This window comes from Lemur catta, chromosome 15, assembly GCF_020740605.2.
Source record: "Lemur catta isolate mLemCat1 chromosome 15, mLemCat1.pri, whole genome shotgun sequence".
Lineage (NCBI taxonomy): Eukaryota > Metazoa > Chordata > Mammalia > Primates > Lemuridae > Lemur > Lemur catta.
In genome coordinates this window covers 46,288,286-46,306,618 of record NC_059142.1, presented here as the reverse complement: position 1 = coordinate 46,306,618, position 18,333 = coordinate 46,288,286, and the positions used below count along the sequence as shown (strand labels likewise).

At 36.7% G+C, this 18,333-nt stretch overlaps 1 protein-coding gene across 5 annotated transcripts in view; it reads right to left on the bottom strand.

Moving 5' to 3' along the window:
• Positions 1-17,676, bottom strand: part of CEP112 (centrosomal protein 112) — a 359,225-nt gene extending 341,549 nt beyond the window's left edge. For 2 of the 5 annotated variants that reach the window (XM_045526958.1, XM_045526956.1), the window contains exons 1-4: positions 17,536-17,633; positions 10,402-10,515; positions 7,294-7,484; positions 5,387-5,559 (exon numbers count right to left, since the gene is read on the bottom strand). In XM_045526958.1, the coding sequence (XP_045382914.1) occupies positions 5,387-5,559; positions 7,294-7,484; positions 10,402-10,510 (473 nt within the window). In that variant the 5' untranslated portion in view covers positions 10,511-10,515; positions 17,536-17,633. Of the gene's footprint in view, positions 1-5,386; positions 5,560-7,293; positions 7,485-10,401; positions 10,516-17,535 lie in introns of those variants that run through there. The other 3 variants (XM_045526957.1, XM_045526955.1, XM_045526959.1) reach the window with 3 other exon arrangements.
• Positions 17,677-18,333: the final 657 nt, after the last annotated feature.

Sequence of the window (18,333 nt, the reverse complement as noted above, 5' to 3'; positions counted from 1 at the left end):
TATTAACTCAGGCATTCTTCATAACAATAAAAAATTGAAAGCAGCACAGACAGGTTAAATTATAGTATATCCACACTATAGATTATCTGCAATTAAAAAGACTACATGGCACAGGTTTAAGACATACTTAAGTAAAAAAAAGAACAAGTCTCAGAACATTATATGTAGTATAAGCCAATCTATAATTTTTAAATTGGCTTAAAAAACCTATAGGTGTGCCGAGCGCGGTGGCTCACGCCTGTAATCCTAGCACTCTGGGAGGCTGAGGCGGGTGGATTGCTCGAGGTCAGGAGTTCAAGACCAGCCTCAGCAAGAGCAAGACCCCGTCTCTACTAAAAATAGAAAGAAATTATCTGGACAACTAAAATATATATATAGAAAAAATTAGCCAGGCATGGTGGCGCATGCCTGTAGTCCCAGCTACTGGGGAGGCTGAGGCAGTAGGATCGCTTGAGCCCAGGAGTTTGAGGTTGCTGTGAGCTAGGCTGATGCCACGGCACTCACTTTAGCCCGGGCAACACAGCGAGACTCTGTCTTAACAAAAAAAAAACAAAACAAACAAAAAAAAACCTATAGGTGTAGGTGTCTACTGTAGAAGATTGTTAATAGTGATTACTTCTCATGAGAAAAGTGGGAGAAAGAGGACACAGAGAGATGGACTTTGACTTTTTACTCTGCATTTTTCTACACTGAGGTTGTTAACAATACAAGCATGTATTATATATAGATAGCATAATTTTCTAAAATGAGGATACTGTATTAGTCATCTATTGCTGTATAACAAATTATTACAAACTTAACCGCTTTAAACAATATACATATATTTTCTCATAGTTTCTATAGGTCAGAAGTCCAGGCACAGCTGAACTGAGTCCTCTGCTTAGGGCCACATAGGGCTGCAATCATGGTTGGTCCAGAGCTGGGTTCTCATCTGGAGGCTCAACTACAGAAGGATCCACTTCCCTGCTTGCATGGCTGTCAGTAGCATTCAGTTCTTAACGCTATATGATTCATGGCAGCTGCTTCTTCCAAAGCCAGCAAAGGGAATGACAGCAAGGCACTAGAGCAAGTCTACTAGTAAGATGGAGTTTTATATAAGGTAATGTAATCACAGGAGTCACATCCCATCACTATTGCTATATTCTATTGGTTAGAAGAAAGTCACAAGTCCTGCCCACACTCAAGGGAAGGAGATTATATAAGTCTGTGAACACCAGATGGAGGATCATCAGGGACACCCTAAAGTCTGTCTACCACAAAGACAATTAAGGTCTTTACCAGATCTCAATGGTAAGAATCTGAAGGATGACCAGAAAGATAATACATGTTGATGTAGCCTGTGATTATAGAACTAAATGAAATTAACCAAACTGTACATGGATGAGATCTAAGCCTATGGTCTCCTTAGTAACATTTTAAAAAGTCATGCTACAAACTCAAATATAACTAAAATATTTCACATTCAGGAAAATAGGCAGATATTTGACATAAAAAATACAACAGATCTATAATAAAATAGCAAAGCAATTTGGAACAGTGGTTTTCTAAAAGAAAACTTGGGTAATAACATGACTTTAAACCACAAAATATGAAAAAGGAAAACAGAAAATAACCAGGACAGAACTAGCTACGTGTTGAAACTGTTTGCTGTGAAATGCTGAGTACACTACTATATAAAGCATATTTGGTGGAAACAAGAAAGTATAAGCTAGATAGAATATGACCTCATAATAACTCTAAGGAGTTTGGAACGTGGCTACATACCACATTCTACAGGAAAAATAAAGGTAAAGGAAAGGTGCCATCTCTACTGAATAGGGAGTCCTACCTAACAAAAAGGCTTCAAAAGGACTCTGCATCTTTAATAATATAAAAAGGGTAGGACACAAATAGCATAATCTAAAATGCCATTAGAAATACTTCACATATAAAAAGGTCTAAGTAAAGCAGGATTTTATAAAGTGATCAAAAAAGAAACACTAAGGGGGAAAATCTTTTAAGATTAAAGAGGTTTTTCAAAGGACAAGTTGAAGTGGTTGTAAAATTTATGAGGCAACGTTAAACTTCAGTTCTAAGTAACAATAAATTATTCACTATAAAAACATACATGTGTCAAATATTATAAGCCTCTTAAACTTTTTTTTTTTTGAGACAGAGCTCTTAAACTTTTTAAAACAATTTCTTGCAGAACTGATTAGATGTATTAGGTCAACACAAGCAGACACTAACTTTTTTATTAGTATAGTATGACCACTCAGAGTAAAGGAACAACCTTAAAAAAAAATATTAAGACAGAACCTCAATAAACTATTCACTACCACATCTGATCTGATATAACATATCATGTGTTTGGCCTTAAAATCAATTTTTTTGGCTTTAGCTAAAGTAAATGTTAGTTTTATTTTTAATGCCTTCATGTATATGTAAAACTACAAATATCTGTTAACTAATGAATATATGGATTAAAATTTTAAGTCAAATTAAAATTTCAAAATAAATCAAATTATTAACTTAAAAGAAATATAAGATACCCTGGGAAGTTTTGTTTTTGCAGCTCTAACTGACCATTAGCCTTAGTGATATTCTGACATTTAACCAGAAAGATATCTAAGTATGTCCTTTCCAACTCTTTCACTGTCTCATATTCCTCATGGTATGTGAAGGGAATCTCTGTAACTGACATTCACACTTCCTTTGACACTACCCTTCCCTCAACTTTTTCTGAAAGCTAAAAAGAAAAAAATCCTTTGGGGCATGCCCTCTGCCACAATATACCTGTCTCAAATGGGTTTTGTACAGATTAAATTAAATACGTGGCAGTGCCTGACAATCCACTCCCTCATTCATCCATGTACTCTTAAATATAAATACTTAGCAGTTTCTAGTATGTTTCCACCCAGTACTAGGACCTGGGATGTCAGATAAGACTTTGTTGAAGTTGTGAAATCTGAAGGATAGGCAGGACTGACCAGGGTCACAAGACTGCCTGCCGTCCCCATTAATTATTAATACTTACATAACTGACAACTAATACCTCATACTCTTCTAGTAATTCTTTTGCAGCAAAACATCATTTAATTAAAGGTGACCAACAAAGAGAAATAAGTTATTTGTTATAATTGTCGGGATTTAACTATGATTTCATTTTCCAAAAAAGTCACTAAGAGTTGACGGATATTCTCACTCTATTTTCTCAATCTTTATCCTACATTCCAAGGAAGAAAAAGTCTATTTACCTGGACTCCCTGAAAATCTCAAGTCTATTTCCTATCCTGAACCCTTCCCTTACACACATCTCAATCTTTGCAAATACTTTCACAACTACTCATAACCACCACATTGAAACTATCATCTTTCTTCCCCTTTCATCTAAACTGAAGGTTATAAATCAAATGTCTTATAGGACTTAAACAGATAACAATGAGTGATTATGCTGACAGATATAAGGATATTCTTCACTTCTATGAAGACACCGTGTCTCTCCCGTTCTTTTTATTATTATTATTTTTAAACAGTTTTTTAGAGGTAGGGTTTCACTTCATTGCCCAGGCTGGCCTCGGACTCCTGGGCTCAAGTAGCTGAAAATACAAGAATAGCCAGCATGCCCAGCCCTCTCCCCTACTTGAATCATATGATCCCTCTTTTTCTAGCTTTCTTTGTTCACTTTTAATAGAACATAAAAGTAGAAAAACAACTACTTCATTTTCCTCTTAAGCCTACTTAAAGGGGAAAAAAAATCTCAAGCTCAATAATATTAATAGATGTGAGCTCAAATTTGGTGTCAGGAATTAGCAGGAAATAGTGAAAGCATACTTAAGGGGATAACCAAATATTACTTAGCTCCAACCTACGGCTGTCTTCTGGAAAGACTGCTAGGTCTCCAGTTTTTAAGAAAAGCCAGAAAGTTGGTCTTTTATATGAAATTCCCCAATTGCTGACAACTCATTCAAAAATTTTTAAAGATATTGTTTAAGTCAAATAAAACAAATCCACCCACATGATTCATTTAGTCCAGGAGGATCACAAATTTTCAACCCCTAGTCTAAGCTCCAAGACATAGGAAACTACTTTAGTTCACCTTTATACTAACAACTCCATATTCATTACACCTAGATAGGAACACAGAATTTAGCTGGACTCTTAAATTCTGGCAAACAATGGATTTTTCAGCCAAACTAAGAATCATACTTTTCTTAGTACATAGACCACAATCTCTTTACATCTCCATCATTTACCTGCCTATAAGGTTAACAAAAAGTCTACAATTACAACTCTTCTAATTTTAATTGTCCTATGAATATAAAAATAAGTACTTAATACCACTTCCTAATGCCACTTCCTATGGACTTATCTATTCATTTCTTTTTACTCTTCTGAACATGCCCTTAATTATTTTGCCTCTTCCTTTTTGCCTCTCCATTTTAATTTGTTTCTCCTTTGTAATGAAATAATTTCATATGGACTGGATCTCTTGCTTTTGTTCATCTGTTCTTTTCCACCATAATATCTCAGGTCTAAAAACACATAACCAGACTACATCAACATGGAGACATTTCAAATTACTAATAACATTTCTATATCTGATTAAAGAATAAACCAAAAAAACTATAGTGGACAAGAAAGATTACATTGTTAACAGGAACAAATGCCTAAAATTAAAATTACCAAGAGAATGGTGAGGAGTGAAGTATAAAGTATGGTACATGTCAATTGACACTGTCCAATATTTTAACATTTCAGGGAACAAGGCCAAAGAGAAAAATAAAAATTTGATAAAAGTCCAAATTTAAATCTATCCTTCCTAAAGGCCAAAAATTATACTACAACAATAATGGCCTTTTTGTGTATTTTGAAAATTTAGAAATTTTTTATTTGTACTAAAAATGCTATTTAATACTCTAGTAAGAAAGCACAGTTTAATGGGGTTTATGTTTACATCCATTATTTTATTAAATGAAAAAAATATTGTTCAATGAGGGGAAAAGGAGAGAAACTCAAGCATAAGTTTCAAGACGGATATGCAGGATATTATATTTTATTAAAGTCATTGATAATGTTTTCAATTCATGCTTGTCATAAAGCAAAATACATACTTGTCTTATTTAAAGTTTCTCAGGCACCACTTTCCAAGAAATGGAATATATATATGAATTTAACAGATATCTCTAAAAGTGGCCAAGAATGTAAAACGATCTTGAATATACAGTAAGTGGAAAAGTAACACTGTTATTTTATCTACTCAATGTTCATTCACAGCTCTCAACTTTAAGAGAAATCTAAAGTAAACCAACTACTTACCACAAAAATAAAAAATAGAATGTAAGATCTAGTTCCAAAGACAGGCTAAGTGATGAAATACATTCAAAATCCCATTTTCTTGGCATACCTGTGGACATCAGTTGGTGACTGTACCAGAGTGTTATCTTCTCCAGAAGAAAGTTTCCATGATTCATTTAATTTGTGTTCACTTGTCCCCAGCTCACCCAACACCCAGTCTGGTAATCTCTCTGGGCTTGAACCTTTTGCTCGTGCTGGATTTGGTTCATCAAAATAGATGGACTGATTTTTAAAAATCAGAAAAATTATTTTTTCAAAATGTACTAAAATGAAACAAAATTTCCATCAAGCTTCAAGTTTGATACAAGCCTTTCAAATACTCAAATTTAATTACATACAACTATTAAAAAATCATCCAATGCACAATGAATGAAATATTAAAATACATGAAATGGATAATGTATTTACATTTTAGTCATGCTCTGCTGTATAAGAAATCTGATAAACAACAAAATTCCATAACACACAAATCTGATAATAATAACATAGTATGAAAAGGATATTAGCTTTATGAAAAGTTAAATAGAAAGTTTCTTTTAAGTCATGTGCTACCCTATTTCTTTCTGTGATCATTAACTACTGTGCGCACACACAGACAAAATCAGTGGGCAGAGAAACCACAATCAACGAAAATCAGAAATTAAAATTAGGAATCCCTTGATAAGATGGACACAACAGAGACCTTAGTTCTGCCATACTATTAACTAGCTGGAAAACCCAAGACAAGTCTCTAGGGCTTCTCATTATTTATTATTTGTAAAATAAAGCCCTACCCTATTATTCCATGAAATTGAATGAAATTCTATGAAATAAAGCCCTACCCTATTATATGAAATCTAATAAAATATACTCATATTTTAACATCTAAATGTGCTTCATAAAGTATTCTACCTTCACACATTTTTGAAGAAAACTCAGCACTGACTGGACACCTCTGTGACAATTCTCCCAACCCTACGTAAAAAACCATCAAGAGGCTGCTCTTTAAGGATAGGTGACATATAACCCTCTATCCCAAATCAGACACGCACAGAAATTTCTTTTTAAATGAAATAGTCACTCCAACATTTAATCAACTATCAAGTCAAATAACTACTATCCCACATACTACTGATTTTAACTTAAGCAAAATGTATGGCCTTACTTTAACATACAATCAGTAATGCCATTAAAACTTATGGCATTCTTCCATGGAAAATGGAAATTATCCTGTACTGTGCAGCATGCCACTTGGTTAAAGTTTGCTTTAAGTAAACTGATAAAATGCAGAAAAACTTTAAAATACAATACATAAGAATTCTGCAGTTAACTAAAAATAAAACCCACACACATATATATATTCTAATGGCAACTACCAATACCTACTATTCCAGTCAGATCTCTCAAGTACAGGTATTCAAATATCACACAAACCAAGGTATATTTCATGGTTACCAGGATAGTGACAATTAACCAAGCATAATAATAACTGCCTTTGTAACAAAGCTGATTTTGATAATGAAATTAAATGAAGCATTAAAAAAAAATCACTTTTAAACTTCAACTTACTATTGTCATTTTATTACAGTAAGAAGGAACTTTTACAAGTCGCTCAATCCAACCTCTCATAAATTTTAAAACAATATATATGAAAGTTTAATAAACTAGAAGTTACTGAAATACATAAAATATTACTATTATAATTCAGTGAAAATTAGAAGGAAAAGTTCAATATAAAAAAAACTCATTTTCAGTTTTTCAGAAATATTGTAGAATACTGAGGGATAAATAAATCAATAAGGATACTCCCCTAATAGGCAAATATCCATTTCCTATTACAGGTAGAAAAAACTGAATTAGGAAGAAAAAAATTAGCACACACAACTTAATAACATTACCATTCCCAAAAAGGATGCAAACTTGACACTCACTTTTAAAGATATGAAACTAATATACCTTTTGGTCACTGATACGTACCATGTATGAAGGTAAAGTTTTTAGTGTCCCTGATTCAGGTCGGTGTGTAAAAGGGCCTTCAAGCACTCCTCGCTTAAGCATATGCAGTAACAGTTTTGCATACAGGTTCCGATTCTTCCTCCCCATTATTCCTGAACCTGTTCCCGAAGGCTCACACAGTTTTTTAATCCAAAGAGCACACCTCTGACGTTCTATAAATACATAAGAACTATTAGAAACTTGATTTTTCAGAAAATAAAACATTAGATTACAAAGTCCTATAATAGTATCTGCTTTAGTCTAGAACAGGGATCAGCAAACTTCTTCTGTTAAGGGACAGATAGTAAATGCTTTATTTAGGCTTTGTAGGCCCTATGATTTCAGGAGCAACTACTCGACTCTACCATTGCAGTGTGAAAGCACCCACAGACCATATGTAAACAAATAGTACGGCTGTGTTCCAATAAAACTTTACAAAAACAGGTTGTGGGTGGGTGGTAGTTGAGCATAGCCATTATCTGCTGACTCCTGGTCTCGAATTTAACTTTATTAGTTAATTGGCAATTGGTGAAGACATGCAAAGAAATATTTTTACAAAAATCTCACCTCTGGATTACTATCAAATAAATTTCTGAGATAAAATCTTGCTACAATTTCGCATCTCCAAAGTAATTTTAGATATATTGACAAATCTTTCTATAATTCTAGTTATACAAACCTAGAAAGAGATAAAATGCAATCCCTGATTTATCTAAGCATTTTAAACTTACTCTAAAATTAAATCTCAAACATTTTATTTATTAAAGCCAATAATTTCCAGGGATTTGTAGCTGATTTATTTAGGGTTTTCTTTTAACATCTCTAAAAATAATTGAGTGCTATTTACATGTAATTTTGTGAAATAATTATCCTTTTAAAAATCTACCTAAAAAATATAGCACAGTTTAATCCCCATATAATGATCTGCTGACCATATTATCTTGCCATGACACAGGACGGTTTTAGGACTCATGAAAACCATTCTGATATTAATTTTTTATCAGTATAACTCAATTTGAGGATTACATATCTAACACAAATAATAAATCTGCTCTACTCTAATCCCTTAGTTTATAAAGGTCATTCATTTTTTTTTAACCTACAAATATCACTAAGGCTGTATTTACCACTTTGCAAATATCACTACAGGTATGAGAGCTATGCCTCTAAAAATCTTTTGTATATTTTGCTGTGAAAATTACATAATCACAAAACAAACTTCATGAAATATTGGGTGTACTCTATACAAAGCTAATAAACTTAAGCAAATAGTTTTTCAAGCTAGGTATTTTCCACATGTACTAGCAAAATGAAATCTGTATCATATTCTAATGCCCAGAATTTAGTACAACTTGGTTAATGAAAGAATTCATTCCTCTGTGTAAACTGATAGGAAAAACCATTATCAAAAGTAGAAATTAGTTATAAGAAGATGTAAGTTATTATGAATTTCTAGCTCTTGATTTGTATTTGAGTTCCAAATTGCTCATTATGAATTAATTAAATAAAAGAAAGCCATGGATGTACCAATACTGACAATGTGCCATGAACCAAATATTATAATTATTCAATTCTATGTAACTAAAGTCTTTTTTTAAAAAAGGTAAAATATGAGGATAGTTTGATTTGAAATATATTTACCATGTGAAATTTTAATACAATTTTTTCTAATAAGCAAATCTAAGACAATAAGGAAAAAAGGTAGTGAATATCAGAAGAGGACGCAATATAGAAATATCATTAAGTATCATTCAAATAATCATAAATGAGTCATGGGACATGAAATAGTTATTTAAAGAATAGCAGAGGAAGAAAGAAGAGATTATGTCTGAAAAGGTTAGAGAAGAAGGCAGAGGAAGAGTGTCCAAGGGAAGACTATCCTAAGCCCTGGACTAGGAAAGGTTGCAGGACCTAGAACAACGGGTGATGACAGAATGCATAATTCACATATTACACTCCCTTCACCTATCATAGCTCCCTGGAATAAATATAGTAGTCCCCCCTTATCTGTGGTTTTGCTTTCCATTGTTTCAGTTTTCTCGTTTCAGTTACCCGCAGTCAACCACAGTCTGAAAACAGATGAGTACTGTAAATAAGATATTTTGAGAGAGACTACATTCACATACCTTTTATTATAGTATACTGTTATAATTTTTCTAATTTATTATTAGCTGTTGTTGTTAATCTCTTACTGTGCCTAACATAAACTAAACTTTATCATATATGTATGTATAGGAAAAAACAGAGTATACATAGGGTTCAGTAGTATCCATGGTTTTAGGCACCCACGGGGTATCTTAGAATACATTCTTCAAGGACAAAGGGGGAGTGCTGTATCTGCTACTGAGTCAGTTCCTCACTTTGAATATAGAGTCCACTCAGACACCTCAGGGAAATAGGGAACTTGGAAAAGGAAAAAGCTATAGTTTCTTGGTCCTACTCCAAACCCTCCACACAAAAGCTACCAAATCAGATTTACCTTTACAGCCAACTTTATGCCTACTATAACTCAGAGAATCTCTCTAGTCCCCAAAATTATCTCCAATTGCTCTCTAATGCCTTTAGTTATTTGAAAATTCTCTAACTTGAGACAAAGAATCTCATTCCATAATTGGAAATAACAGGCTAGGAATTGGAGACAAAATGGCAACAAAAGCTCATTTATACTTGACTTTATTCAGTCAACCAATAAGCATAAAAGACCAATAATTATGCATTGATAAACAGAAGGGACAGAGAGCAGGTGGACAGTAGGCTCCTGAAAAAGAAAACATTTCCACAGAGGGGAAAAAAAAGATGTAGGAAAAAAGTTGTAGCCAACTTCAGAAATCCATGTGCTATAAGCTCATGACATATGAAAGGTGGCATCATAATAAGATCTTTCCACAGTTTAATAGGACATTGTCACTAAATTTCTATTTACCCTTGAAAAACTCTAAGTGAACAATCCCGCATGAACAGTGAAAATTATTACCAGAGTAATTTAGCTTTTGTTCCATTGTGACAACTCATTCACTGGTTTGACTACATATTAAATAATATAAAGAAAAAACTTAATCTTAAGAATCTAATTTTCAAACATAATCTTACCTGACCTATGGGGTAATTTTAGAACAAAGGGCTTCATATCTACCACAAAGTGATCAAATTCTGCATCCAGCTTCTCCCATTTTTCTTCCTCACTTCCCACTTCCATCATTCAGTCTGTAAAAGTTTTAAAATTAAAGTATTAAGTATCTGTATACTGAAAACTCTGATGAAAGATATCAAAGAAAACTCATATCAAAGAAAATTCATGATATTTAACTCATTAAATATCAATTCTCCCCAAATTGACCTAAAGATTTAATGCAATTCCAATCAAAACCCTGCAGAATTCTTTGTAATACAGACAAGCTAATTCTAAAAATGTATAGGTAAAGGAGCTAGAACAGCTGAAACAATTTTGAAAAAGAGGAAAGTTTGAGGATTCACATTACCCAATTTTAAAATGTACTATAAAGTTACAACAGTGAAGACAATGTGGTATTGGTGGAAAGGATAAACAGATAGGTCAATGGAACAAATTAGAGAGTCCAGAAATGAACCAACAGAAACATGGACAACTTATTTTCAATAAAGGTACAATTCATGGAGAAATTAGAGTTTTTAAAACAAAGGATCCTACAACTGGAGATTCATATGCAAAATAAATTGTACCTCAAAGGAAATCTCATGCTATATATAGAAATTAACTCAGAATGAATCACAGACCTAAGTGTAAAATGTAAAACTACAAAACTCTTAGAAGAAAATCTTTGTGACCTTGAATAAGGCAAAGGTTGCTTACATACAACACTAAAAGTACTATTGATAAAAGAAAAAAACTGATATACTGGACTTCACTGAAAAAAAAAAATTTTTTTTGCTCCACAAAAGCTTAAGGGATTGGAAGATAATCCATAGACTGGGAGAAAATATTTACAAACCATACATCTCCTAAAGGATTTATATCAGTACTATTTAAAGAACTCTCAAAACTCGACCATAAGAAAACAACTCAATAAGAATAATCAGAAAAAATTAGTATCTTTACCAAAGAAGAAATAAAGATGGCAAGTAAGAAAATGAAAAGATGTTCAATATCATTAGTCATTACAGAAATGCAAATTAAAACCATAATGAGATACTACTGCAAATATATCAGGACAATTAAAACTAAAAATGCAAACAATACCAAGTGCTGGTGAGGACAGAGAACAACAGGAACTCTCATGCACTGCTCACAGAATTGCAAAACGGTACAGACACTCAGGAAAACAGTTTGGCAATTTCTTACATACACTCAACATATGACCCAGAAATCCCACTCCTAAAATGAAAAATCTGTATTCACACAAAAATCCGAATGTGAGGTTCTTAGCAGCTTTTTATTTTTTTGCAATCAGAAAACACTGAAAAGAGCCCAAATGTCCCTCACCCAGGGAATGGATGACTGTGGTATATCCACAACATAACATAGTACTCACCAACAGAAAGGAATGAAGTACTGATACGCACACAACAACATGGATAAACTTCAAATGTATTACGCTAAGTGAAAGAAGCCATTCTCAAAAGACCACATACTGGCTAATTCCATTTAGGACATCCTAGCAAAGGGAAAAAATACATGTATAGAGAACAGATCAGGGGTTCAGTGGAGAAAAGTCAGAATATAAAGGGATGGCATAAGGAAATATCTGGGGTGTTGGAATTGTTCTATATACACTGTCTATGGAGGAGATTACAAGAATCTATACATGTATAAAAACTCACAGAATTGTACACCAAAAAAGTGAATTTGCCATATATAAATTTAAATGTTTAATTCCCATTAAAAATGTTTAAATATTTTTCCTCATATTTCTTCCTAATTAGCCAGAAAAATACTGACTACAAAGGGGATATGCCCCAAAATCAGAAATGTATATTTTGACAAAATTTCTTAAGTTAAAAATATATCCAAACTCTATACATTCATTTAAATTGTGAAATGCCTCAGCAGGGATGTGAACTACCTTTACATTATGCATAGTGCCTGATTTGTCGTTTATTCAATTTACAAATTACATATTTGAGAAAAAGCTCTGTTCTGTCTCATAAGCTATCTCGTTCCACAGACTGCCCTCTCCCTGCTAAACCAGCTTCTAACCTTTACCACAATGTCTACCATTTTACTATCAACAACCTCTTCATAGAAAGTTCTCTCTACCCTATCTCTGTAAGTAAACCCTAGCTTTCTCTGGCTGACTTTACTTCCCTCACGTCATTAGAAATGAGCCAAGTTTATCTCATTCATTCATATATTCTCTCTTTCGCTCACATGCGCGCGCTTTCTCTCTCACACATTCTCCGTAGTCTTTCACCCTCTGCACCTAACTTTGCCAAGGAAATACCCAGATACTTCCCAACTACTGCTCTTCCAACCTCAACCCCAAAATTCCCCTCTTATGAGTCTCCAACCATCTGACTCTACCACATATTCCCCATTCTCATCACTGCCACCTCGCAAGGAAAGCCCTCTATCTGGTCCTCTTAAGCTCTCTCTCCTTAGTCCACTAAATCTTTTCTTTATACTCGGCAAGATTGTGATTCCTTGATCCCTCAATGTGCTCCTTCATTCTTAAGGGATTACTGGAGAAAAATGGCACTGCCTTGTAGTCAGACAGCTTCCAATGTTACCTGAAACCTACTCCACAAAGCAGCTTTTAAAATTTTCCCAGGCCGGACGTAGTGGATCAGGCCTGTAATCCTAGCACTCTGGGAGGCCAAGGCAGGAGGATCCCTTTAAGACCAGCCTGAGCAAGAGCGAGACCGGTCTCTACTAAAAATAGAAAAAATTAGCCAGGCGTTGTGGCATGCGCCTAGGGTTCCAGCTATTCAGGAGGCTGAGGCAGAGGATCCCTTGCGCTCAGAAGTCTGAGGTTGTAGTGGGCTAAGATGATGCCACTCCACTCTACCCAGGGTGACAGAGTCAGACTCTGTCTCAAAAAATAATTAAAATTTAAAATTAAAAAATTGAAATTAAAATAAACTTTTCCCAGATACCTTAAAGCTCCTTAAACAACTCCTCCTCATTCTCAATTTTATAAATCTCTTGCTCCATGGAAAAAATAACAGCCAGGTGGTAATACCCCAAAATGCTATTTCCCCACCTCTCAACTTACCTCTTAGAGAAAACATTCTTACCTCCTCTGCTCCGGTATCTGAAGCAGCATTAACTCCCCCTCTCTCTAATGTCAATACCTCTACCCATCATCTACCAATTACCTTTTCACTATTTCAAATTCTCCATCTCCACTGACTCCTCCCCATGGCCCAGCAGCCCTCATTCTAGCATTCTATTCACTGAGTCTACTTCATCAACTCTACTTCATCAACTTCTATCCAGATCTCATCCCCTGTGAATTACCTAGTCCATCTCCATCATGGTACTGAAAATCTTCTTTCAAAATTCACCAATGATCCATTAATTGCCAAATCCATAGGGCTATCTTCAGTTTACATCCTATTTGACATCTCCATGGCACCTTATACTTCTGACAACTCTCTACTTCTAGAAACTCTTCTCCTTTGACTTCAGTGGTTCCATCCGCTCCTGGGTCCCCTACCATCTCTCAGATCATTTCCTCTCCGTCTCTCAATGGCTCTTGCCCAACATTAAAATAAGATTCTCCAGTGCTCTCTCCTTAGTCTCCTTTTAATTCGACTTTTCACACTCTCCCTGGGTGATCATATTCAATTCCATAACTTCAAGTATTAACTTCATGCCATTCACTCTTAATTTTGTGTCAAACTCCAGACTCTCTTTGCAACACCAGACTCATATTTAAAAAGCCTCCCAGACCTATTCACTAATGTCCTGTTTGTTACCTAGATTTATGTGTCCAAAAGAATATTCTCCATGTTTTTCCCCGTAAACCTATTCTACCATGTTATACTCTGCTTGATAGCATCATCATCTACTTCATCTCCCAAGCTAGAAGTTTCAATGTTAACACTCTCTAAAGCTCCATAAACCAATACATGAACAAATACTCAGAAATATCTCCAAATCTGCCTGCTTCTCAATTCTCACAGCCATCATCTCAAATAAAAACCTGCCTACCACTTTCTTGAATTACTGCAGCAGCCTCATGACCTGTCTCCCTGCTGTCACTTTTTCTGTTTGAGTCCATTTTCCTCACTGGCACCAGAATGAGTTTCCTAATGACATAGCTAAGCCTATCACTCTGTTTAAAAATCTCTTGTGACTGCCTACAACAGCATACTATCCAAACTCAAAGTTAGGCATGCAAGTACCTTTGCATTTAGGCCTATCCTTCACCACATACAAACACACACACACTTTGCCTAACTACACCAACCCACCAACAACCACTTCACTCTTGTCAAAATGAACTCCTCACCATTCTCTGAACACTACAATCCCTCATCTGATCCTACACCCTTTTCATGGGCTGTTCCCTCCACCTGAAGTCCAGTAAATGCAGCTCAAATGTCACTTCTGAGTGAAGGAAGCTGGCCCTGCTTCCCTAGACTGGTTGTTGCTCCATTCTGTATAAACTGCTTACATCTGTGTAATAGCATTCAGCATGCTTTTTTACACATCTGTGTATTATTTACACATCTTCCACCATCTGTAAGATGCTCCTAGAAAGTAGTGGCCATGACTTACACATTTTCATAGGTACCTAGCATATTACCTGGTATACATTAAAAGCAGGGGAATTGATTGCTAATAAATGCTGAATAAACAGATTAATGTCTCACTTTTATGTAATTGTTTGTTTAATGCTTCTGAGTATCAAACAGGTACGTCTTCCAGAATAGGAATACTGTATGCCTCTAATTTCATTTACCAAAACTGGTCATTCTACCTTCCATGTTATAGCAGGAGAAACATATTTTCAAATTCACTTCACATATATCAATTTGGTTAAAACAAATTTATTTAAATGTATTTTCTGATTAGTTGGTTGGTTTCGGGATTTTTTGTTTAGTTGGTTAATTTTGTTTTACATCCCTGCAATATATTCCATCTACTTGGTAACCACTGCTCGATGGTGATACTAGAACATAAGGTTGAAAAGCCACTATTCAAATGGATGAACAAACCAATGGAAACTCATAAACCCAGATGAACTCCCAGGCTTAAACAGTGTATCCCACCCATGTACTCAAACATCTGCCTGAAAGCATCCACAGCTATAGATAAACAGAAAGATTCCTCATAATCACCAATTCTCAATAAATCCTTTGACACTGGCAGTAAACGTTAGTGTTTAATGTTAGAGGAAACTAAAATTCAACAGTTAAATGACTCACTCAAAATCATGAAATTAAGCACAAAGCTCAGATTAAAATTCTGAAATCCCTAGCTCTCAGATCCATTATATCTAACCAGTTGGCCATTTACATATAAGTCAGCAATATCTCCAACTAATAAAAAAGTATTTTGAAAAGTAGAAAGGCAATCTGAATTGCTACGATGACATGCAATATGACAGTATACATTTTAAAAAAAAGATAAAGAGTCAAAGTGATATTTGGTAAAAGCTAAAAATATGCTTCTCCTTAAACCTTCGAGGAATTCTTGGTATACAAATTACACCTTATAAACAAATCTTATCTACTTAGTTCCAGCTAGTCAAAAAGTTTCATACCATCTATAAGAATTGCAGACTTAAATTATTAGAACTGAAAAATAAGTAAAGCTACATCTTTGACTTAGGCTTATAGTGTGCCTACTAGTTATATGAATCACTTCAAAAGTAAAAAAGAAGTGAATTGGGTGACTTGTTTATAGCTATAATCTATATTTAGATTATGTCTTTTATTAAGCCCAATGGCATTGTCTTTTTATAAATCTGTTTCTTTGCAGATACCTAAAAAATGGGCTAAGACCTTCTCAAGGTGCTTAGCTGCCATACAAGTCAGCATACGCAAACCACAAATATTAGCAGCCACAACTGCTAAAGAATACACTTCACACATATCGGGCCCCTTGCCAAATAAATAACAACAAACATGCTCCTGAAAGTTGTGCAAAATCCATTTTGTTCAATCAAATCATACTTTAAATATACTGTGGGTCATTAAAAAAAACTTGAAATATCAATAAATTAAAAAGGCACACAGGTGCACGTTTTATCTCCCTTAAGCATTTGGATGTTTTGACACGAGCCTTCCCTGACTGTGCCAGTAGCATACATTGCGCTTCAGAAACCTATCCCAGTGTATTCCCTGGCTCGCCCTACCAGATAGGCACTATTTCCATGGCCAATTCGCAGAGGAGGAAGCTGAGGCTTAGCAGCGTGAAGTGACTGACTGAGGTTCCCACGGAAAGTGACAGCTGGGCCCGAACACTGCACAAATTACCATGCACTCTCCTTCGCTGCAGCCTGACCACTGTGGAGAGTCTCGTGGCATTTCATGTGCCTTTTCTATCTAAGACAGATAGAAATTTTATTTACTCATCTTTAAATATGTAAGAAAAACAATTTTAAAAAGTCAGCCGCGCGATTATGAGAAAAAAAAAGCTGTTCACATTTACTTAGGTCATTCTCATAAACACTTAAAAAAAATAATAATCAACTCCAGAAACACCGGGTGGCTTCCAACAAGCTGTGATGCTGGGATAGAGCCTTCCCAAGCGAACTGTCTATCGCGACTGTTTCTACAAACCAGCGCTCGGGTGCTGCCCTAAACGCGGCTGACGCGGATGCTGCTCCGGGAGGGAGGGGAGCACTGCAGCGGTGCCGCTCGGAGCCGTCACGTCCTCGGCCGCCGGGGTGGGCACCCGGAGGGGGCGGCCCGCGCGGCCCGCCGAGGCCCAGGCCCAGGCCGCTCTCCCACCCTGTCCAGGACACAGATTTCTTCCCACAGCGACAAACCCTTTGGTCAGATTTATGGACCACATCATGCTGACCAGCCTCACCGGCTGGTCAAACTTTACTAAGAACTTTCCCAACCCGTCCCCGGACTGGATTTCACTCTGCAAATGACACGGCCGCGGCTGCGCCGCGACCCCTCCGCACGGGTCGCGCGCCCCCACAGGCCGGGAGAACGGGCCTGGGGCCTGCGGGCGACGCCCCTCCTCGAACGAGCCCGCACGGGCTGACGGCCGCCACCGCGCGCAAAATTCCACTCGAGAACCTGGTGGGAGGGGCAGGGAAGGGAAATTAGGAAAAAAACGAGAACCTGGCGCCCCTACACGCAAGCTTTCCTCTCGGCTGCCGCTGCCGCCGCCGCCGCCGCCGCTACCGCCGCCGCTGCCAAACGGTTTCAAATCCTTGCGGGCCGCTTAGTCTCCACAGCCCAGCAGCCCGGGGGCGGGCACTTCCGAGCTCACATTTCCCCGCCTCCTGCCCCGCCCCTCCGGTCGCGGCTGGTGCTCCGCGCCGTTGCCGTGGCGACGCTCCCGGAGGCCGCTACCACGGGCCCCCCGGCCTAGGGCGGAGACTTCCGCGCTGGCGTTTCACCGCCCTCCGGCGGCGGCGGGAGCGAGGCGCCGTTGCCATGGCGACGCTAGGGCCTGTTGCGCAGCCTCCGGGCTTGCCTTCCGGGACAACCCGACGGGTGCTGTCTTCCAGCCTCTCGTGCAAAGAATGGCTTGTGAACACTTTAGGGGCCATGGAGAAAGGCCGAGTAAAGGGCACAGAGATTGGGATTGCTGGAGGCTGTTCACAGTGAAAGGGTGTGAATTTACTAGGTGTTCAAGAGTTGGAAGGTTGGAGAAAGAATTCTCAATGATTAGGATATATCGAAGTAAAAGTTCATTTATTTCTGAGAGAGAGAGAGGAGAGAGAATGAGTGGCCACGATACACAGAGAGGAAGGAAGGGAAAAGGGAGGAAGGGAAGGAAGGGAAATACCAGGCAATTGAGGGTGTTAAAGGGTAAAGATCACTTTTTTCTCTCTGCTTTAGCAGACCCATAACATAAGCTGCAGAGCGGCAGTGTTTGCTTTTTCCATTTTTTTTTCCTCCCCTTTTCTCTGT